The sequence below is a fragment of the Melospiza melodia genome, chromosome 1 (genome assembly GCF_035770615.1).
Source record: "Melospiza melodia melodia isolate bMelMel2 chromosome 1, bMelMel2.pri, whole genome shotgun sequence".
Taxonomy (NCBI): Eukaryota; Metazoa; Chordata; class Aves; order Passeriformes; family Passerellidae; genus Melospiza; species Melospiza melodia.
In genome coordinates, this window is record NC_086194.1 from 128083392 (window position 1) to 128108160 (window position 24769).

At 42.4% G+C, this 24769-nt stretch overlaps 1 protein-coding gene across 4 annotated transcripts in view; it reads right to left on the reverse strand.

Annotated features, from left to right (window-relative positions):
- KCTD1 (potassium channel tetramerization domain containing 1) overlaps positions 1-24769 on the reverse strand; it is a 103098-nt gene that overhangs the window by 13147 nt on the left and 65182 nt on the right. For 3 of the 4 annotated variants that reach the window (XM_063167785.1, XM_063167767.1, XM_063167791.1), the window contains exon 2: positions 21670-21848. In XM_063167785.1, the coding sequence (XP_063023855.1) occupies positions 21670-21833 (164 nt within the window). In that variant the 5' untranslated portion in view covers positions 21834-21848. Of the gene's footprint in view, positions 1-21669; positions 21849-22300; positions 22664-24769 lie in introns of those variants that run through there. The other variant, XM_063167776.1, reaches the window with a different exon arrangement.

The window sequence follows — 24769 nt, forward strand, 5'->3', positions numbered from 1 at the left end:
TAGCAACCTTTATAATTCTGCATAACAAAAGTTGGCTCATAAACATAACAGAATACATTTGCAATTTTCAGGAACATATATTACGAAAACCACATTTTAACCAAATACCCTGTTGTAATCTCTTGCTCTCAGTGCTATTATAATTTGTTCTTATCTTTTTCTTCTTACATTTAATTTAAGGTTTCATGTCCATGAGTCTCAAGAATTTCTTGGCACATACAGTTCCTACATTATGAGAAGATGGATTAATACAAATAATTATAAAGCAAAGGTAACAGGGGAAAAATGCATTAAAACCTAAAAGCTCATTAAACCTTCTATAGAAAAAGTATTTATATAGGAGCCAAAATTACAGAGAAGAAGAATGTACGGGAAGAAGTATTTAAACACCAGTTCTTACAAGATGTTAAAAAAAAAAGTTACATGGCATTTTAAAGAGCCAGATAAATGCCAAATCCTGAGTAAAAGGATGTCAGACCTTTGTAGAAATATTTGCTAAAGATTAAGGAACTGAATCATTTACATGAAGAAGATTTCAAACATCTTAAGATTGCTACTTCAGCATGACAGTAAAAGAAAAGGTGGGGACAAGCTCAGAGGGCTCATAAGGCATTTAGAAGGAAGTGAGATAGACAAAAAATGGTGAATAATCTTAAAGGCAGAGCAAAGTATGCGAGGAGCAGATGGGAAGGATCTGAAATGATGAGTGACAGGGTATCATCAGGGAACACACTAGAGACAAAAAAACCCAAAAAAACCAAACAACTAAGAAAAAAGAGAGAAACATGGGATTTGCTACAACCTGCCTGATCAGAGGCAGCATCAGGAGCAGAGATGAAAGCCAATCAGACATATTACAAAATGAACTAATAGCTGCTGGATCTAATCCAGATGGACAAACTGACACATTAACTGGAAAAGTATGAATTGCACAACATGGTGTAGTCATGTTGCAGGAATGCTACTGACACGAGAGCAAACTACGTCTGTCTACGCCACAGATGAGCGTGGAGAATGAGAGACAGGTATGGAAATGACAGCGGAACAAACGTGGACACATGGGTCACTGCAAACACAGGGGTGCATTAAAAAATGGATGGCCAAGGATCCACAAGTCAGTAGAAACACCCTAACCTCTGTTTGCCCAAAATGGAAATTTTTCCAAAATAAACTAAAAGCTGAATTTTCCCTCCTAAAGAGGTGACCTAGCCACCTAGGAGTTTCACACCAGAACTAATGATTACACCATGAAATAGAGCTAATACAGCAACTCCCCTGGTGTACAGAACATACTGGTGGGCTGACAGTCACCCTGGTGGGTGTAGGGTGCCCGAATGTCCCACAGAAGTCAGTCCAAAAATGTAGCCTCTGTCACTGGCATCCCTCGGGATGTTCAAACCCTCATTCCCAAACCATGGAATCAGGACCATCATCTGCCCAGACACAAATGGCACTGGTAGAAATGCTGACATTTCAGAACAGAAAGGAGTAAATGGTTGGGATGGGATGTTGAGAGCTGTTGGCTCATGACCAGAGAACAGTATTTGCAGGTAGATGGAAACCATCTCCCACATTGCAAGATGGTAACAAGGGTGAGACCAGGAAAGCACTACCCCAGACCATGGATGGGCCAGGGAGTTTCTGTTTACCATATTCCTTCTCTCTCTGCTCTGGTGAACCAGGGAGATGCAGAACTGATAAGAGGAACAGGCCGAAACCCTAATCTGCATTTTTTCACACAAGGCTGGGCAGGTAAATGTTTTAAAAGCAATTTCAATACCGTGTCAGCCAAATCTCCCGGATCTTTAGGCTGCATTACAGGCTTCAGATGTGGTTGAGAGGGGTCTATCCACTGCTCACCAGTTGTTTTCCCACCCCAAACCAGGATCTTTATACCACAAACCCCATCACTTTTAAGAAAGTGAGGTTCCTCCATCTGACAGACGCTTCCCAAGACATGTACAGACCATTCACTTAAGAGCTGGACTTGATGATCCTTGTGGATCCATTCCAATTCAGAATATCCTGTGACTGAATACATCCCTGATCCTCACAGTTTTGCTTGCCTTCAGATACCAAACACACCTTCAAGTACTTTTGCTACCATACAGATACGTCTCCAGAAAACTTAAGCCTTGCAATCCCCAATTTGGGGGATTGCTTGTCTGTTTCTTCAGCCAAGCCACAGACTGGTGCCACAGCCCCTCTGTTCCTCTAGGACTTTGAGACACTTCTGGGAGCAGCCAGCACCCTGAGTGACCCACCTGCCAGATCTTGGAGACTCAGAGCAGGGCAGGAGGCTGCAGATGCCTGCCATCATCCCTCTCACCACAGGGGGCAATTCACTCAAGGTATTTGTGAGGACATCAGGCAATAAGGAGCTACACACATGGGCTTCCCTGTACACCCACAGACCATAGCCACAGCTTGAGCACCAGGATTTTAACCTTTTAAAATGCCATCTCTACTATTCTTTTTTTTCAGGCTTGTCCATGCACTGGATATAACGAAAAACAGTCTACAAGCCTTTAAGCCCCACATCTCCTACAGTGTTTGGTATCTTGCAAATAAGTCCTCAAACAACTTTCTAGTTTTCCAGAGCATATCAAAACCACTTTTCCTAAAATCACTTAAACCAATGAAATGTTAAATCAATTATTCATGCAAATACTTTTGCCATCTCTGTTTTTTGTAACCAAGTTTTCTTGGCAATGATAACATTTCACAGAAAAATTAACAAATACTCTCTTTGCTTGCCAAGATGATTTTACTAAGCTTGAATCCGATTTCATTGAGGTATGTTATTTGTTTTATCTTGAGGGAAGCTGCCTATTAAGTTAGTAGCAACCGTGTCCTTTTGCTTGCGATATGGTTATTACTGAGCTATCAGGAGTACCTTTAAGTTATTAGGGTGCAATGGCAAATTAAGTACTTTGCGTCATAATTAGCTAATAACTTTTGAATTATATTTTAATCATGTTTAAGATGGTCAGGTTGGCTGTGAGTGAAGATAATGGAGGATAGGAGCAGAACAGGAGTGTTTATCATTCAATACCAAAAGCCAGAAAGTAGGTAAACTGGTGGATGCACAACATCCCAAAGGCCATTATAATCTATATATTCAGAACACTGAGCTTTTCACAGGCAGCAATGTAAAAAAGTAGAACTTGTGTCTTAGGATCACATTTAAGTAAAAAGCAAAAAATATATCAGTTTCAACTCAGCCTCCTTTGAGCCTGTGAACTTTTTGTTTTTTAATAAAATGATGGTTAACAGTACCCATCCTCAAATCACTGTTGATAAACCTGTTCATGCAGACTCCATGAACAGAGGACACCGTTAAAGCAGCTTGGAAAAAACTACCAGAGCCATTTCCCTTTCAAAACTCATGATCAAGAAAAACCAAACAACCAACAAAAAACCTTCTCAGAATAGGGGAAATCCTTTGATGTATTCCTTTGTACATCAAGTTTGCCCCTCAGCTTTCATGAATTTCATTCAAACCACTACTAGTTCTCAGTATTTCCTCTGTATCCTTGAGAAGACTCAGCATCAAAATTCCACATACAAATCACTGGAAATCAGGAAGCACTCCAAGTTTCTCCATGAAATGCCTTAGAAAAGTAATGGCAGAACAAGTTCTGGATCCAAACCCAATAGAGATCCCACTACAGCATGTATATGCTTTGTAGAAACAGTAAGGGGTTGCTAATTCTGCCCCTTTCCAGGATGTTACTTTGAGAACCTGGCATCACTCTCACATGCCTGGAACCTCTTTCTGTATAAATTGCAAACATGGCAATGAAACCATAATGAATTAAGCTTTCCAAGATCTTCACAACTTTGACTACTTAGGCAGAAGTCACATCTATGTTGTTTTGTTAACTGCTGCCTTCTCTAAGAGAAAGGACAGTGCGTTTCCATAGACAAGACAAGAACACACTTGCCTTCCCCTTTGCAAGAGTTGCACAAGCTTCTTCTTCATTGCAGCCCATAAAAGCAGGAGACTGCACAATTAACCTCTGTGTGCTCTGTGGGGGATTCTACAGGAACTGCTTCCTGAGAGAGAGAAAGAGGCCACTACTGCATTAAAGCCCAAGTAAAAGCTTCCCATTAATGAATAAAATTCAGAGAGACAAAGCGCTTCTAAAACTTTTACATGTCTGTGTCTTAACTATGTTTGTGCCTGTGTCCCCAGAAAACACCACCCTCCAGAGCCCAGAATGAAGCAATGAAGTATTCCCAAACATCCTCACTTTTCTGCTTTCAATAAATACCCATGAAAGTCACACACAAACTTTGTAACATCCTTTGTAAGTGTGGTTCACGCAGAGAACAACAATTTGCTGCTGTTAGTTTGGGCAGCAGAAGCCTGTAAAACACATTACCAGGTCCCAGCCCTGCTGCTGAGCTAGGGCTTGGACTGTCAGAAGACAAATTTGCCAGGGAATGTGGAAAAGATGTTCAGTCTGATTTTTAAAATCCCTACACAAACAGACAAAGGAGAAAAAAATGCATGTACAAAGAACACTATTAAGGTAGTCAAAACAAGCTTCACAAGTTAAGGTACGTCAGATATTAGAGATGCTCCTGCAAGTCACATTTGCAAACCTCCCTTTGTGTGAAGGATTTCAGACTTTAGATTTTAATGATCCACTCTTTTCTCACAGCACCCTAACTTGGCACCTAAGCCAGGCAGAAGCCAGGGTTGTACAGCCTAGCAGGCTGTTGCCTATGGGACCCCTGCTTCATCTGCTGGAGCTCTAATGGATGAGGAAGGGACTGCAGGAAGGGAAAATGGGTAAGGTACATGGGGCCTGACCTAGAAAAAGGGACTCTGTCCAAGCATTTCCTCTGTGATGCTACCACTAAGCACACCTGCCCTAATTTTTAAGCTCGTTTGAGTGAAGCAAGAAGGGACCAGACTAAGGAACATTATGAAGAAAGCACACAAGAATGACTTCAGAACAGGACTCAAGTAACATGCAGAAAATACAGCCCAAGGGACACATGCTGAACAGAGGAGGAACAGGAGATGCTGATGACATGTTGAGTAAATAAGCAACACATCTCTCTGCACAGAGGCAGAGAAATGTATTGGAGATAATATTATTACACATATACTATGAAAACTGCAAAAGTTACCCTGGCTGCTCAAATAACATTCTTTTCCTATAAAGCTTACTTTAATTGCAATGAGAGAAGCTGCAAGGCTATCTACCCAATGGCACATTTATTATACTTCAAATATTAGTGCTTTCCCTTACTTAGCCCACCTGCTCAGAGATTCCTCTACCCAGACAGAAAGCAGTGCATTCAGAATAACACCCTAGATTACAAATTCCTCTAGAAGGGCAATCCATACAGCATAAAAGCGTACACAACAGAGGCAAGGAAGAGGGGGGTGTTATGAGCACAGAATTAAATATGGGAAACACAAGACCATACACTGCTCTTTTCTTGATTAACTCACATCCAGTACAATTACATTGCTGTGATTCCTCATGTGGACACACATAAGTGTCTACATAGAGAAACGTGTTTATACCCGTATAACTCATTCCCATACATTTCCATGTTTAATCACTTCCATGCTAGAGGTTGCAGTGATTTATGCACTTCAGTAACTAGAAAAATCACACCATTAACCAAATCAGCTCATACAGAACCTGCGTGCTAATCAGTTAAGAGGACAGGAAAGTCCACCTAAAACATCTTAGACAGTGGCTATGAGCAATAAATAATGCTTATTGCACAGATTAGAAATGCCAAAGCCACACCTGAACATTTTGCTGGTGGTGGGGTGATAAAAAAACACACAGATAACATTATTTCCATTGACAAACTTTACATATACAAAACAGTGGCTTTATTGTTTATTAAATTAGATGCTGCCATGGTGTAATCATCCCTGCAGCCATACCAAACCCAACAGTAGGTCAGATGCAATCCTGTGGAGGAGGTAGAGAGAGGAGAAAGGAAGAGAAGTGAGACACAGCACAGAAGCAATAGAGCCCCATAAACTAGTGGTGCAAGGAATAATTAATCTATGGATGTAAAAACAGATGCCGTAACTGTAGAAAGCAAAATCTGCAAAAATACCACATGACAAAAGTAAATGTTACAATATGGTTCCTTTAATAAACAACATCCAGGGTGTGATTCAGCTGCCTGTTGCCACTAGAGATACTCTAGGGCATCCCAAAGTGCTGGGTGATGGCACAGGGACACTACTGCAGGCTTGTGCCCCGCTGGAGCAGCCACAGAGTCCAAGCAGAAACTGCACAGGCGTCAGCTTCACATGTCAAGGTGAGTGTATCCCACTCACAAAAATGACCAGAAACTAACTGTACCAAATTAAACAAAATCTAACATTCTTCCTAAACACTCTTTTCAATTCTTAAAAAGTCAGGCTCTATTAAATAAAAAAATTACAAATTTATATGATATTAAGTTCAGAGCAAAAGTTTGTAGTGCTCCTAAATTGCACAGGAATTTGCAACATTTTCAGTTTAAGAGTTCTTTTACCCGGCAGGTCAGGTTACTCTCACACAGAGGAGCTGACTGGTCTGAGCTTCCTCCTGAGCTACAGCTTCACTACAGGAATACAGAGGAGTGACATCCAAAGTCACATTTAGGAGCCCTGCTTCCTAAATGCAGGCAGTCAGCCTCAAGTGTTTTAGCAGGGTGTTGAGGGGAGCTGACTGTAGAATCAGGCTACAGCCCAAGGACAGACAGAGACTGCTGTGGAGGGCAGCCCACCCACACGGGGCTCCACGCACACCTTGCGCACCACCGCAGCAGTGATGGTGCACCCCAAAGATTGCAACAGCTCTGTCACGCAGCGGCTGATAAATGCTGAATGCAGGTGGGAAATGATCTGTGGAGAAACACTCAAACAAGCTCAACTCCGTCAGTCTGGAGGATTTACAGCAGTGAGGAGATATGTCCTACACCCGTTGTGATCTTCCTGGTGGAAACCAGCACAACGCAATAGTGAAAATCTTCCTGGGGTGGTTCCAGGCTGCTAATAAACAAGAAAATGCCTATTAAGCTGAGCACTGCTTTGGAACTAATAGAAATATGCTGCTGATGAGGCAGACTACTGCTTGAGTTTGTAGGTTTTCATTATTGCATTCACTTAACTGTGAGGCTTTTCTCTAAAGAGAGGAAAATATAACTACACTTGGAACAATAGAAGCGAAAAAAGCACCATTTTCTAAGGGACTCTCCATACTGCATCTGCCCTTTTCTCCAGATGTTAGTAACACCACACAATCCTCATATAAATGAATTAAGTTGCAGCTTGCACTAATACTGGAAAAAAAAAAAAACTTCTCAAGACGCAACAGGGATATGTACACCAAAAGACAAGGATTTCCTTAACAACAAGAAGAAAAAACAGCTAAGAATTTACTGAGAAAAATAATGAATCGCAAACCTACAGTTTTTTAGGACAATGCAAGTTCTAATACAGGCATTTCTGGGGACAGAAAACTGTTCCAGAAAGTTCTCCTCTCCTCTGTTGAAAATCAAACATATTACAACCACCTTGCATTATTCCTTCCACTTGTGTACTTAGTTAATACCAATGCTTTTTGCTCTATATGTGAATGTAATAAAATTTTAATTTTGCAGAAATACAGGTGTCTTGGTAGAGTTCTGATTTTTTTTTCTTTCCTCTCCCCAAGGCATAGATATAAATTGTTTTCTGCTATCTTTACAGGAGATCTACGGAACCACGTTATCGAAAGTTGCAGAAGACTGAAAATAGTTTAGGGTAATCAAGAGCTGCACTGTTTCATCAAAGCCCCATCTCTCCAAAAGCCACTGGTGTTGCAAACAGTTTGGGGCTATAGTTTGATTTTGATTATTTTCCATTACCTTCCTAAAAACCTCCTCTTTTCGTGTCAGGCAGAAGCCAATTAGCACCATGAAAGGAAGAAGTCTGGAGAAAGATAATGTGTTAAAACGACCAACTTTGACTAGGAAGTCAGACCATCAAATTAAATATTGCTAACCACCCTATGCACAAGAGTCTGTATTTATTTGTTTTAACCTCACCGTCAATGATGGAAGCTGACAGCGCAGTTCTTGGCCCCTCACTTTTGCGCAGCTTTTCTTCCCTCAGTGTACACCACAAGACAACTACCCACAAGTAATGACAGGAGGCGAAATGGAAATGGGTTTCCCAGTTGTCCAGCAGAAGGCAGAACCTACTGGTGGTGCTCATGATGGGTTTTAACAGGAGGGAGAAGGCATCTGAGGTCAGGCTGGGCTCTTGTATCACCACTGATACTGCAGCAGCACAGTCAACAAGAGCAGCAAGACCACAGGGCTCATTTGCTTGCAGCTGCCCCTTGAATCAGATGCTTTCCCCAAGCCCTACTGCACAGCAGCTGTGCCCACTCCATCCCTGAATCCTGCAGCCCACCCAGAGCTCCAGCCACAGTGGGTGCAGGCACACAATCCATCTTTGCTGCCTCTAATTGCCACCAACATCTATCTGTGTGCTTTGATGTCAGAAGACCTCCGGCAGAGACCTGCCCCAGGGATTAATGCTGCAGTAAAGAACGAGTCTGCCACTCACACTGGTAACACAAAGGCAGCAACAGCTTTGCAGGGATCCCTGAGAAGTGTTTACAGAGAACTGAGCCTCACAACAGGATGACAAAAGGAAGGGGTATTTCTCCACTGTGCTTCAAGAGTTGGTGATCTTCAAGGAAAATCCTCTGCTAAACAAATACTGAGGGGCTCAGAAACGGCCAGCATGTGACTGTGGACAGCAGCTCAGGCTGCTTTGCAGGATTGAAGTCAGACACAACATGTTTGCTCCTCATGGTCTGTGAACGCAGGCAAAATTAAATTCCACATCTAACTTTGGGAGCACATCACTGGCTTATTATTTATTAGAAATAAAGACTCAGACATGACAATGAAGGAGCTTCACTTCAACTCTGAAGCAGGGAGAGCTGACAGCAACACTTTCTTGCTGGCTGAAGCATGTGGAGTCACTGTAGAGCAGGGGCATCAACTCCCTCCACACTACCTGCCCTTCCACTGCCAATATTTTGTTACTACGGCAGAATAATATTAGGACATCAGTGAGGAAAATAAACTCTCTGCTATAATGGATGTGCATTTAGTCAGCAACGTGCTACAACAAACTTGACCTTTATCAGGACTAGATGTCACTGACTGCTTTTTTGGGACATCACCCCATTTATTGTGTTCTGTCTACAGCCTTTGCAATTTCCAACCGATAAAACTTTCATCACCTTTCCCAATGGAAGCGCACTGCAAAGAAAAATATTCTGTCATGCAAGGTCAAGGGACAGAGCCCTTCCTGTGGTCCTTCACAGCAACAGAAAGGGGTATTGGAAGAAACACTCCCAGAAGAGCTGCAGATGAGTTGTCCCAAAGTGAAACAGCAGGGCACAGCCCAGCAGAGTTTCTGCAGGCTCAGGTTCAGGTTTGCAGAACAACATGACTCATTTTTCTTCTCTGAATAGGAACTGCACTGCCAACTTTACATTTTTAAACGGTACCAAACTATGTTTTCATCACTCCCAGGGCCATTCATGTTTATCAGGTTTCCAGGTTTTCATTAATAAACAAAAGGAAGAAGAGCTTATGACTCTGATTTAACTACTTTGCATTTTAATAGGAAATAATAAACCGACCCACATGGAAGCTACACACAATTGAAAGTTGCACCCAAACCAGTGCTTTATGCCTTGTAATGATAGCAGACAGCAGCAACTTCCAATAGCATCTTTTTCATCCTTCATTTTGTTGAGCCGACCCAAGAGAGTAGCATGAAACATACCTGATTAGGGCTTTTATTTCTACTTCCCAAGAGGGGAATTAAATGCTCACCTAGAATCAGACCTCTGTGGTCTGGAGAGCAGCATCCATTCAGCTGCACCATTAATCCAAAGTGGAAGTGGGGAAGTGCAATTGTAGCTCTGCTGATGAGTTTATCGAGGTTAGCTACTAAGCAAGGGAAGGCCAGTATGAGAGGCATGGCCCAAGGCCCAGCTTTATGAGACTGCAATATTAGAAACTGGGAAAATGAGAATGTCTGATGAAAAGTGGAGCCTCCAAATACGCTTTAGCTACAGAAAAGCAGCAGTTTTTCTCCTTTCCCTTTCCCACAAGCTCTTCCAAAGGGGAAATAAGCAGGCCGGTATCCTTCCTGCCACTGTTTTGACAACTTCAATCTGCTTAGAATAACATTTGTCACCACTTCCCTACTCATGCATCTCCTTTGCATCTCCAGCCATGGACACTAGGCTTTTCTCTGTGGCAGCACGATGGAGTCAGAGTGGCTCCCCATGGCATTACTGCAGCAGGGCTGGAAGCTGCCATGAGCAGAGCACCACCCTCATCAGGTTTTGAAAGGCCAGAGGGAAGATTATCACTCAGGGGAGCTCATACACAGGAGAAGCCAGTAAAGCAAAATTAAACCTTAATATTCTGCAAATGATAAGGACATTGTTATTGAAAATGTTAGCAAGGCATGAGAAAAACGTACTTAAAAGTCAGTCACTGGCACATCAGGAGTCAAATGTGCTGGGCAGCAAAATATTCAGAAAAAAAATAAGATGAATATAAATATAGCTTACATGTTTGAAAGTAAACATTAACTGCTTTTCACATGCTTTATGGCAACTTCAGTCCTGTGCAGCTGTAGACACAGCACTTGGAGAAAAAGCAAAACATCTCATTATTTCAAACAAACATGAGCAGTTTCATGTGACAAGCTCCAAGTATAAAATGAAAAAATATTCCTAAAACTCCCACATTATACTGCTAGTAAACTAGAATTTCATAGCAAAAGTGAATAAACAATAGCTTCTGAGGCTGGAGAAATTACCATCATGGTGATATCTAATCTCTCCCCAGAAGTCAAGAATTATGACTAAACCCTTCCAACATAGATATAGCCTGAAATTCTATGTCAGAAGTATGTCCAATTGCATTTGGCAATCCTTAGCCAAGAGAGAGGCTGACTATAATTGGATGAATATTTGAAGTGCTTCATTATTCATGTAGGAAGGCTAGGTAAAAAGTGTTTTGTAGTCCCAAGACACTGGAGGGTGTGTGTTATTGGGTAATAACCAATTAGGAATGTTGACAGCACTCTGCCTTTGGGATCACCCTGGCCAGCAAAGCACCTGGGTGTATGTTGTTGTGCAAAGGCACACACCCTCTGCCTACTGCTCAGTTTATTTAAGCTAGGCTTTCACCAAAGGAAATGGAGGACACCTCAAAGGATGTGTTTGACAGCTCAGTTACATTCAGAAATAGTGCTTCTTTGTTGTTCTGTCTTCCAAAAAAACCCACCTTTATTCAGTAGTATTTCTGAATTACTGATGCTACTGGTTATTGAAAACAAATTCCAGTTCTTCTGTTTTACTGCTCATAATCCAGCGAAAGAGCAATATTCTTACTGTTTCCAGTAAGGAAACACTGATGGCAAGAGATCAGCTCCTACCCCTGTAATCTGGTAAAAAAACTCCACTGTGCTGCTATAAATGCTTCAAACTCAGAACAACAGAAATCAATGATTTTCCTTTCATGCTAGCCTAAGAAAAACATATGAATCATTAGTAGAGACATGCAAAGATTTTTAAAACTTCAGCATTTAAAAACTAACAATCCTGACACTTGCTCACGAGAACCAGAAAACCAACACCAATTGAGGTAATGGTAGAGCAGTTCAACCCTATTACTACCTCCCACAACAAGGGTAGAAGGTAGTCATGGTACAAACACTGGTTTTTATTTGCTCCTTTATTATCTTTATCATTGTAATGAAAAAAAAAAAAACCCTGCAAATTTACGTTCTCATTGAAAGCAAAGACATTACTGTACAAGCCGCCCAACAGGACTTTCTTACCACAAAAGAAACACTCAAAACTTTTCCTGAAATATTTGCTTTTCAAACATGCAAAATTCAATATGTTATAAGGAGGAACATATCAGTTTTTCTGCAGCTCTCATTTTCTGGCTTGTATCACATTTAGCCTGTCCTGTGGCACTGAGAGTACTGCAGCATTTTCTCTGAAATCCCCCGAATGCCCCCTCACCCTCTCCCCCATGCATCACCAAGACGATGATGTTTTGATGAAGCATCAAGCACGGGCTCTCGAGATAATGGATTCAATGGGATACACTTAAAAGATCATTTTTCTCTTTTGTATTGACTGCTTGCACTGCTCTGAGACAGGAAGGGCTTTCATTTTTTATGTAAGCTGCAAGACCCCGAGGGTCCTCTAAACTGTTTAAGAGGGATCAATTTTCAGATGGGTAAAGGGGCCCAGCAGACCGTCACGGTTTGGAGCACCTTCTTCCCCTCCTATCACTGACAAGTTTGGGCAAACCTAAAACCAGCTCCCAGCTGAGCCACTCTGGCATGGCAGAGCTTCCCACTGTTTGGGATTTGTGGTTAGCGCTCCAACAGAACCATAATTTATAGTGTGCATGGAACAAAATAGGAAAAAAATTTTCACAGAAGCAAAATAATCACAGGGGCTGAGGGAGATAAACAGCAATAGAGCTGCTAAGCAAAGCAGTGCTTGGCACTGGCACAGGGGCAGGAAACCATTGCCCCATGACACGGGTTTAATGCAGTGACATTGCTGCAATTACACCCAGGCAACCTAACAAAACAAATTTATTGTACGGCACAAAATATTTCCAATTCAACATTGCAACATTTATTTTTTAATTGCAGAACAAAGAACAACTTTTGGGGTGTGGAAGGACATAATCCATCATTTGCTCTGAAGTGACACACTTATGGCAAATGCTGTATATTATAACTTTCTATGCCACAATAAGCAACTACAAGCAATTTCTTAGGCAAGGAATGCAAAGGGTTTGGGTGTGGTTCTGTGAGATACTGCTTATCCCTCCATCTCCCTCTGTGTCAGCAGGGAGCCAAAGGCAAGCCACATGTTGCTGCACTGGGACTTCAATCACTCCTGTTTTGCATGTGTCACACAGCTTGTGACAGCCTTTCACCTGCAACACGCCTCATGTGGAAAGAGTTTTTACCGTTCAAATATGGCCTGAACGAGAACTTAAATACAATTTTTAATTAAAAGGAATGAGATGTTAATAGGTCACTTAAAGAACAATTATGTCTACCGTTTGATTGACAAGCTTCTCACATTTTATCAAGAAAACCCCATTGTGGTCTAGGAGGTAGAATTTATCTTTCTAAATTGCTGAACTGCAGAAGCGTATCCCATTGCATTTAACACTGCTTTGTGCAACTATCTCACCTTCTGAATAAAACCCTTTCACCTTTCTGTCACTCTCCCCCTTTACCTCTTTTAATCCTTTGCAAACAGAAAGTTTTTGATTCACAGAAGCTGAATTGCCAGTGTTGCTCTCCATCACCGAATGCCTGTTCTGCAAAATGCAGCAGTGTGAAGAAATTGCAAAGATAGGTCTTTAGTAATTAGCTTGGGTACCAGCCGTGGCACAGCTGAGTTTGCTGGAAGCAGGAAAAACGAGTCCAGGTGGAGCGTCGCGCTGGATTGCTTTGAGCACCGGAGCTACCCAAGTGTCTGCACACACGCTGCTGCACGGAGGAAGGGCTGGATGGCAAAGTGACTGTGAGCCCACTGCTCTCCTAAAGGCATGTCCCTGCAAAGCAGTCCACAAGTAGCAGCTACAAGCTCAGCTTATAATGCTTTCAAATGGTTACAGAAGCCCGTTGGTTCTCAGAAGCAGAAAGTGCCTTGAAACTGCCTAGAAAAGTGCCCACATTTTCTGCAGAGAGCTGCAACTGTGCTGGAAGAGTCCTACAGACCCAAGCTAATGTACACATTAGGGCTAGAAACAATGTATTTGATTACTGATTTAAAGAATCAGTGAAAGGAATCAATGTGAATGAGTCTCAGAGACATCCCTGAACTGATGTCACTAAGAGCAAAAGCAGTATCTGAGATATCCTTAAAACATGCTGGCTGCTTACCTACTCTAAGACAGCTCACTATTAACAAGAGCCAGAAAACCATACACATGTGGGGGGAAAAGGACAAGCAAGCCAGCAGTGTGCTTTGATCAGGTCAGGTAAAGATCACTTGTGACCTCTGTGAGCTCTGACTCCTTCCAACAGAGATAGAAAAGTGTGTACGAAAAGGAAATGAAGATAATGCAATGAGGGATTTTACTTGACAGAAGTAGGGCCAATGCTCAGAGCAGAACAGGGACAGAAAAAAAGATACTGAAAGGCAAGAGTCAAAGAGACATCAACATCTTGCATGGTGTAGACAAAGGCAAAAAAAAAGAGTTGAGAACAAAAGACAAAAGGAGAATAAAGCTTGCCAGATGACACTTGTCTGGTTATGATATTTGAATAAACTGCAGACTGGTTAAGTTAGAAGAAAAGTTCACATAACAGGAACTGGTGACATTCCCTTGGCCAACACAGCATTTGTGCCTTATTTGCATTTAAATGACTGCAGATAACCATTGAGTCCTGAGCAATTTTCACCATTTCCTATGCTACCTCTGCAGATACATCCCCAAATGGCAAGCATACTTGTATACATGAAACCCAGCCAGAAGGCTGATCATCACCAGAAAGAAGTAAGCCAGAAGTTGGAATCTATATCCTAAAGCTTCAAACACACCCAAGAGGTGGCCGGGTGTTGACGGCAAAACTGGAAGCCAAATGTGTTAGCTTCTGCAATTATGTATGTACTAGATGCCAATTTGCTTAGCAACTGTATTGCAATTTATGAAAGACCAATGAAGTACAAACGGTTTATGTGGGAGCAGAATGAAAACCTTGTGCTAACACACGCCTTGCCATCAGGAACCTCTGTAAGTACAGCAAAAGGCAAAACAAACCACTGAACCTCATGACTATGGTTCAAACCTGGGTCCTAAGAGAAGTGACCAATAAGCAGAATACTTCTGTGCCACCTCAGTTCCTAATTTTTTCTTATTAGGTCAGTGAGACCCAGAGACTCAGAATATTGTTTTATCTTCCCAGGTATTGGTCAGGCAGAGTGAGAAATACTGCTTGGGTGCCTTCAGTCTAGCTTATGAAACCATGCTATTGGGCAGAAAAATACAAAAGTTGTAAGGTTCCCATCCACAAATTTCCATCCGCCAAGGATTCCAAGCAGCCTTTGCAATCAAATGATTTCTCAAAGCACAGGCCCTTAAACTAGTTATTGACAACCTCCCCTCTGCTGGACTTACAGGCGGATCCAACCCCTACAAACCCACATAAGCCAACTGGCAAAGGAATCCCTACGCTGATTATATGGCTATGGATTTTCTTCTTTCCCCTCAAGAAAAAATGATTGTTACTTCTGAGGATTACTAGCCTCAGAAATAAGGAGCTGAAGTCTTTAGCTTTCTAACACTGCTGAACGTAGACACTTATTCCTCTGAACATATTTCCTTATTCACTGTCATAGCCAGGCAGCCAGAACAAGCACGTAATGAACCCCTGTAGCATCAAGTCTGCACATCTACTTTCCCTGGCTCTGCATATATGCAAAGAGCTCTCCAACAAGCCACTATCTTGATTTTACTGTCATTTTACAGATTTGAATGCAAAAGCATCGAACAAGTACAGGACACCGCTTTTTACCCTCCAAATAAATACACATAAGCCCATTTTTACAGACATTTAGAACAGGAAGACAGATATCAATTTGTGCCCTTTCCAGTGATGACTCACCACCAGTTACTGACCACATGATGTGAGAACCTGCTAAGCTGAGGGTGCCATTTCTTTCACCAGTCACCAGTCACAAGCAACAGCAGCAACTTGCTGACCTTGCAAATTAAACATATTACAGGACTACAATTTGAAAAATATTTACTTCTACTGAGGCAACAGTGATGACTGACCTGTGGTGATCATTAATTGAGGCAAAATGAGGTCAATATATACACTAAATTCAATATACATACCTAGAGCTACAATTAATCTTGGTTCAGTCAGGACCAGAAAATACCCCTCCAAGCTCTTTATTGACAGATGTGTGTTGCAAGAGAGCTCTCTTTAAAATATCAGTTGTGCGAATTCTCTGAATTTCTTTAAATAGGCATGAACCATAGTATCATTCGCAGCTCTGTTTCCATTTTCTGTCCAAGTCTGTGTATGTGGTTACACCAACCAATACAACTGCACTGCCTGACTGTGTTCAGTCTGGTCTTCATGAATCAACAGTTAATTTTTTATTAATACATGTTACTGATGATACCAACATCATCAACCTCTATCTCAGTCACTCGATCTATAAATATTTATGCTTAGAGATAGTAATCTTCTACACTTTCAATCATCATCCCAAAGCACTCTACAAATTGCTTTTTTGTTAACCTTCATAGGAAGCAAGTGAAGCTCAAAGTTAAATCAGTTATCTTGGGTCACAGAACAGGTCAGTGAGAGTCAATGTATTTCCCTATCCCAAGCCCTCACTCTTCCTTGCCACAAGACCATGCAGCAATCAAATGATGAAATATAAAAGGTGAATAACGAGATGAGTAAAACAGGATCGATAACAAAGACTGAGCTGACCCTCTGCCAACTTCTTCTGCCTATCTCCCTCCTGCCAGGAATGTTACAAAACATTATAAAGCTGTGACCTGGACCATTCATGCTAATACAGCAGACAAAGCTGGTTACAGCAATACTGAAAATTTTCACAGAGGCTTGCTCTTTCACAGAAGCTTGCCCTTGATGTTGCTGTTCTAGAAAGATACAGATAGATCTGTACCTCTCAGGAAGATAAATCCAAATAAGGACAGTGGAAATAAAGATGCAGTAACACCCACTCTCTCAATTTTTCCTTTAAAAACACAAATAACCAAATGCTCATTAGTTAGAAAATTTTGTATTTCTTCAAGTTTAGCACAACTTAGAGCAGTTTGGGGGGCACTTTCCAAGGTGAGCAGGAAAGTAGTGACAGGGTTCTTTCATGGAGGTGTTACAGAGGGAGGCCTATGCAAAGTGCAGACCACCCTCACCTCAGCAGGTCTCCTACCAAGACAGGAGTCTCCAGCATGGTGCAGCAATTTGCAGGAGTTTGAGCTAAGGCCGTTTTGTCAGTTTGTTTTGGACCTGGGGACTGATAGCAGAAACTGCCAGAGCTGTGATACAGGCAAGCAGTGCTGCCTGATTCACAGTACATCCTTGGAAGTCTACCTACACAACTTGTGGAGGATAAGTCTTTCTTGCAAACTGTCAAAAAAGGCCAAGGACAATCTCCTAAGTAATTCTGTGCTCTTGATGCAAAAGAAACCCTTACCAATAAAAAAAAATAAAAAATGCCAGTGTCCTAACTGGATCCAAGTGTGTGAAATTTAATTTCCCTGAGGGCTGAGAGTGAAGATTGGGTAAGAAAACTGGGACACGAATGGATTGGTTCATATGAAAACCTGAAATTGCCCTGGGCAGAAATATGGAAGGATTGTGAAATACTGTATAAGAAGAATCCATCTTCATATGCAGGGAGTAACTCAAGATGGGAGATGTAGCAACACAAACAGATACTCCAAAAGGCTCTACAAAGTTATATACAAGTTTTAAGTGATTTTTTTCCCATTCTGTGGTGGGAATATAGGAGTGGCAATCCAATGCCATAGTGTTATGCAAATATTTGTACCAGATGACTTGGACAGACCTAATTAAAAGTTCAGATGCTTTGAACATACAAGATATACAACACTGCTGATATTGCTGATATCAGAGATATCAGACAGCTGATGCTTGTATGATCAAAGTTCAACATCTTCCCATTCAGCTCGGATATTCAGTTGAGGTTGTCCCAGCCTGGTGCACAGTAACTTTTGGTAGATGCCGTGCAGACAGCATTAAGGCTGAGAGATGTAGGAATGCCGACTCCAAGCAAAGGGTTCAATCCTGCTGCAAGATGATTGTGTGCTGGAAGGAGAGTAGGCTGCTGGGGTTAAAGTATCAGAGCTAACCAGCCACAGCTTCCTCTCCTCACAATCATAAATCCTAACACCTCAACCTGTTCTCCTCAAGCTTTTTGGTGACCACTGGGAACAAAGGCACTGCATGCATGTGCCTGAACTCTTGGGGGAGAAAGGCTCCTTTGGCAGACCCTCATTTTGGATCTTTCTTTCCTGGAATAAGGTTGTTTTTTTCCCCTGGGCAGTGGAAAAAAAAACTATTTAAAAAAATCTTTATTTTCGAAAAGCAAGCGATTAAAAAAATTTTTTGGACACCCAAGTCTTTAACAGATAGCTGACTGTTGCCAGATACTAACCTGAAGATCTGGTAACTTCAAGTAAACCAAAGGTTGTACAATCTGTGCAGGGCTGAATGCACCAAGGTCTACAGTCTCAGTGGAGAGAGCTACATAGATGGCTGCATACCTGCTCCCTCCTCAGACTTTAAAAAAAATTGCTATTTATTTCAGCAGCGAGACCTCACATTAGGTCTTCTTGGTAGACAGGCTGATTCAAACTTAGGCTTCTTCCCAAAGCCTAAGTCTGGCAAATTGTATTATTGAGCTTCATGAAACCATGTTTGAGGCATGGTCCCACTGGTTTCTTGGGGGAATCTGAAGCCTGTTGATGAGCTTAAGTATTCATAAGGGATTTTCCTTGTGAAAACTATAGGTTCTCCCTTGTCTAGATTATAACTGGGCTCTTTGAAATTATATGCTAGTAGATTTTAAAATTAATTTTGAGGGGTTTTTTAAGCATTATTTTAGCTTCAGAATTTATAATTCTAGGATTACTCAATTCAAACCGTCCATTAGATAAGCTGCTTGTCTGTCAGAGTGCTTCACTGAGTCAGCTTTTGCCCAAAACACAGATCAGGTCTGATTCTTTGGCTTCTTCAAGCACAAGAGCATTTGAGAGAAACCCACAACTGTCTTTCCGAAGCAAAGGGCAGGGATCCAGCAACAGTAGCAAGACACTTTTACAGTCACATCAAGGTTTCTTTGGAGGGATGAATAGGTATCTGTCAGTAGGCATTTTACATGTCAAGGCACAAACCAGGTTGGGGAACCTAACAGAAGAATTATGGAAAATGATCCCTTCAAGCTACAAGTCTTTACCTGATATCATTTAAGGAATTCTTTTTTCAAGTGCTCTTTCCAATTCGTGCTCTACTGTCCAGGGAGAAGAAAACAGCGAGGTACAAGATGAGGGCTGTTGACTCCAAAAGGAGAAGGAAGAGTGCACTTGCTCCAAAGCAGAGACTGCTCCATCAGAATAGGTCTCCCTCACACCAGCAAGTCAGCGTGACTCCAGAGCTGCTGGTTTGAATATCACCCTTTCAATCTCACAAAGAAAGATGACTCTGGTACCTGGCCCACAGATGAAAGGTTCATTTTAGGCTTCTGGCCCTTAGACTACATGTAATACGAGTCAGAAACCTAATGACTTTCGTGTCTCAACCTGTTACAGGCTGGAGCCTGTAACTGATGCCTTGACTCATCCCTGGAGCAGTGCTCTTTCAGGCAAGATAATCAAGACCTTATTTTTCATAGACAATACTTCATATAACAGTAAGTCTCAGGAGGTTTCAACTGGCCCAAAAATATCTATGAGACCTTCCTTGGTTTTGATAGCATTCACACACGTGATATTGGCAGATAAAGAAATATACAAGCAATGTTGACAAAAACCTTGTGAGTAATGAAGTCAGAGTCTAGCTAGATATGAAACTGACCAGGTCAGGCTTCAAGAAACAATTTGTATTAATGTCTAAATATTACTGGATAATTTTTACCTAGCACTCTCTATATATAAATATGTACAGATATATATACACACATATATACATCCCAACCCTCCACTGGAAAAAAACCTCCTGGCAAAATCTCAGACAAAACCCAAACAACTATATCATGATTACTGGCATATTGCTTCATGCCATTGTCTTGACATTCAAACGAGTATAGTAATTGCTCTTTTGAAGCTGCTAATGTTAAAAAAAATCTCTCAAGCTCTGGAAGTGGCTGGGAATTCCAGGTTCTAACAGCTAAGCTGGAAATATTCACTCATCAAGAGGTTCAAAAGACACTGTCAGAACTGAAACACAAACATATGTCAGAATGACTTGAAACAGAATGACTATAACTCAGAGTTTGGGTTTTCTTTAAATTATGTTTGAAGAGCTTTTAAAATGTTTAATTTATTAAACTGGCTTTGATACTACAGGCATAGCTTTCACTTTCAAGTGCTACAATGGCTCAATTGAGCACAGAATACATTAAGCTTAAATTCCACTGCCACCAGACACATTTTTGAATGACATTTTAGTGTTTCTTCACTTGAAGTAATATACTCTCTCTGTGAATTTGACATGAAAACAGAAGCAGCAGCCTCTCATTCTGCATACACAACAGTGTCAGACACCATCACTGCTCCAACTACCAAAAAATTCACAAAGTCATCACAACTACTAGGAGCTGAACACAAGAAGCTTCTAAAAAAAACCCCAAAAGAACAGATTTGGTTTTCTAAGAACAGTTCAAGTTTTCCCAGACATTACTTCAATCTCTCCTGGCAGACCCAGGCTCTGGCATGGCCCCTTTTGCTCCCCTCTGCCGGGTTTCCTTGAGGAGGCTGTCACAAGAAGGGCCATGTGCCTCGCTGTGTGTAGGGCTCTCTCTCTTCCTCCCGCCTGTCAGGAGCACTGCCTGAGCCCACCTAACACTGTGAGCTGGTGATGCAGAGGCAGCAGCATCAATGAAACCCAGGCCTTGAACAGGCCACGTCCCATGAAGTGGGCTTTGTGCCCTTTGAAAAGGCAGGTCAGAGCTGTGGCATCAAGAAACTGAGAATCTTCCCCCTCAGACTGGAGAGAACACAATGGAAGCGCTGCCTGCCCTCTGGAGCAGGACTGGGCAGCAAAGGGCAAGGTAGAGATTTGGACTGTGGACACAATGACTTCCTGCTGTCTCATGACCAACCCTGAGAGTTCCAGCCACACTGCTTGTCTGCCAGCACCACCAGGCAATGCCCACACACACTGCTAAATGCACTCTGGATTTCTTAGAGATGTGCTCTTGTTTTAGCTACTCTACAGGCACCGTTTGTACACACATGCAGCAGTTCTCTGCTTAATAACAGTGAGCTACCAGAGTCACAAATACTTCATTCAAAAGGTACATGAGAGTTAAGAGCCTATTATTTGAAAAGTCCTAAAAGTATTCAGTTAATACTGTCCTGGAGTTTATTTCATTCAACCTTGCCTTTGCCTCAAGTGACACATCTGAAATGGAGTGTTGACAGCACAGGAGAGTGGTTACTGTTCCAAAAGAAACAAAACAAATACTCCAACACCCCCACCTTTGGGATTAAATGCAGTATCGCTACAGTTTTTGAATGTAACAAACCACAGCATGGGTGCCCTGGCACAAACCCAGAATCCTAGGTAGTAGAAAGTAAGTGCTCTTTTCTCCCAGCTTTGTTTCAGTACACACGCATCAGGATTTGCAGAAGTGCCATTTGTCAGGAACACAGTGGAGCAGGGAAACAAAAGTCAGTCTCTAACTGCCTACTAACAAAGAAAGCTAATTTAATTTTGAAACAAAAGGAGCTAAATTCATCATTCTGAGACAGCCCCAGGACGTCCAAGCACGAAAAGGAAGAAAAGGAGTTTGCCAAAGACATGCAGAAGAAGCTTTTTAAAGTTACCTGGAATCGGGATATTTTGTAAGCGTGGCCAGGCTGCTGGTATACATGTGCCCACCCACATCAATGTGAACTGGTGCGTTGGATTTTGTGAGCTGTGCTGGAGTGGGGATGCCTTGATTGTTCAATGGAGATGCAGGGGATCTAGTGATCAGAGGTCTTGACATATTGGGCCGACTGTCCTGTGAAAAGATAGACCTGGGTTAATGATCTCCTTACAAACCTTACAGAAACCCCCAGTCTTAAATCAGTAGGACTGTCTCATAGCCTCAGATTACGACTTTTAACTTAGTAAAGCACAGACAAATATTTGGCAGTTTTTAAAACTAATCCAGTTCAGAGAGTTTGAAATGGCTACATTTTAAATAGTGGGGCAAAACGCACTGATAGAACCCACAAAGAAGAAATCACGTTCTAAAACAAGTTTTTCCTGAACACTATTCGCGACAGTCAATCCATACCAGCAAAAAGGGTCATTCTCATTTTTAAGAGCTGATGAAAGCACTGACAGAAAGAGGTATAGACACAAAGACTGAAAGCAATTATTTTTCTCAACTGAGCCAACCCCAGGTAGACTTTCTGTTCCTTCCCAAGCCCTCCGTCACTGCCGTACCACCAGAACAGGAATACAAACCCTCAACTCCTCCATCCTGCACACTCTTCTCTTGAATTCCCAATTCACATAGCACAGGAACAGAAGCAGAAACACCTGGACTAGTCAACTGCTCATGGACTGCAGACCACTGGACATCGACAGCCTTTGAGAAAGACATTTTCCATTTAAAAGTTATACGTATGGCGACAGCTGCCCCGGCGTGCCGCGCATAGGCTGCAGGTCTGAGCGGCTCCCCGGGCTGAGCGCGGCGCGGAGCCGATGCTCCGCCGATGAAACCAAACCAACTTTGGGAGCGCTGAGCAGCGCGGAGCGGAGCCGATGCTCCGCCGATGAGCCAACTCTGAGCCGCGGCAATGGGAGCGCTGAGCAGCGCGGAGCGGAGCCGATGCTCCGCGGATGAGCCAACTTCGGGAGCGCTGCAGCAGCAGCAGCGCGGAGCGGAGCGGAGCGGAGCGGAGAGGAGCGAGCGGCGGCCGCCTGCGCGCTGCGGGCGGGGCAGGGCAGGGCAGGGCAGGGCAGGGCAGGGCGGTGAGCTGGAGCCAGGAAGGCAGGCGGCAGGCAAAGTTGGGGATTAAAATAGAAATGCGTTCTCGAGAGCGGTTTTGAGACAACGCCGCTTTCGACTGAAGGACAGCTCCGCACGGGGTGGAATCTTATAGGGATGCCCTGAGAACTAAAAGCCCTTGCAAATGACCGAGTTTTACATTTAAAAGGTAAGCAAAGCAGCGAGAAGTCAGATACACTTCATCACAAAACTCCCTTTGTTCTTTCAACACCGTCTTTCAGCTGCACAGAGTAATGGATTCCTTGTAAACATCTCCTCGGAGCCAGGCAGCCAACCTCAGCAAAGCGCACCGCGGCCACCAGAGAGTCACGGGCGCTCGCACCAGCCCAGCCCGCCGCCCCAAAAACCAGCGTTTCTCCATTTTCCATGGCTGCTCAAGGGCTCACATCACAAAGGCAACGTGAGCCAGGTAATCGTCTGGCTGAAATGATTTACAGGCCGACGTTGCACAATAAATCCCAGTAGTGTGTAACAAAAGGCATCTATAGACCACAAGGTACTTAACTAATTTTCTTCATACGCAAAAGCAAGCTTCGGTCTAATACTGATAAAAACTAAGGGAATGAAGAAAAACGTCTAGTTTTGATGTTGGGGGGGAGGGAATGGTTGGGTTTCTTCTCTTTCTTTATAAGCAGAAGTTAATATAAATCTGCAGAAATACCAGGCTTAATCACTACAATTGCTGGAGGAGGTGCCTGCAGCACAAAGAAGACAAGTCCAGACAAAATAAGATACACACGCTATGCAAAACTAATGTCTGCTACAAATGCTATGTGGTACAACCACCACCCAAGATGCTACTGATCTGCAGAGCGGTATTTAGTAAAATAATGAAGAAAAAATTAAAAACAACAACTACAAAGGTGAAAGTAAGAAGTCAAGGACTGATACAAACTACGGGTGGGGGGAGCATGCGTTGGACGATTAGCAAGCAGGAGGAAAGCAGCAGGTCAGAGGAACACATTTCAGTGCTTAAAAGCAGACAGTTTGGCAAAAATGAAGATAACATTATCAACGAAAGTTGAGACTAAAACAAAAACCAAATTCTGTCACTTGTATGAGACAGACAACAGCATGTCCCTTCATAGGATCCTCTCTGGCAGAAAAAACATAGCTCTCTTGCAATTTTGCACAGTGCAGCACCACCACCGAGTCTGTCACAGTTTTTCAATTGGACACATTCTCCTGTATACCCTGCCTGGGGCTGCTCGAGAGAAAATGAACAGATTTGCAGGGTTAATATTGTAGTTAGGCTGGAGCCTCATTCAGCATAGCTGTGATAGCACTGGCTGCACAAAACAGTAGAAGAATGTGTAGTATAAACATCACTGCCAGGATGGGAGATAGGTTGGAGGACCGTGGGCATTTTAAAAGGCAAAAGAACCCACAAAACATAAGAAAAGGGAACCAGTTTCCAAACCCAAGTCATAACCAAGCTGCAGTTTACACAGTTTACCTACTAAAACTCCCAAGAAATAAAAACGCTTTATAGTAAAACCTTTTGCTCTTTTATTTCATCCTCCTCCTTTTCAACATTTCCTCTTCAAGTTACCTGTGTTTATTGTGCCTCATGAAACAAAGTTCCTCTTTTCAGTGGCTGATATTAAGCACAATAATGCTAACCTTGCTCCAGTCTCAGCCCACAAAGCACATTTCCCTGCATAAAAACAGTTCAATACCATTTTGGAGATACTTTGAAATCAAACAATTGTATTTCTACTGCAGTTGCCCCTGAGAAACAAAAGCAAAAACGGGATTCAGAGAAGCAAGTCCATAAAAAATCCTGTTTTTTCAATGCGGTACAACTCAATAGCACTGTCAGAGCACAGAAGATCACCATGCAATGGGTACAGCATTTAACAGATCAGAGTTATATAACTACATTAGTTAAATCACTGTATTGCTCAGCTATGGAAAGGATA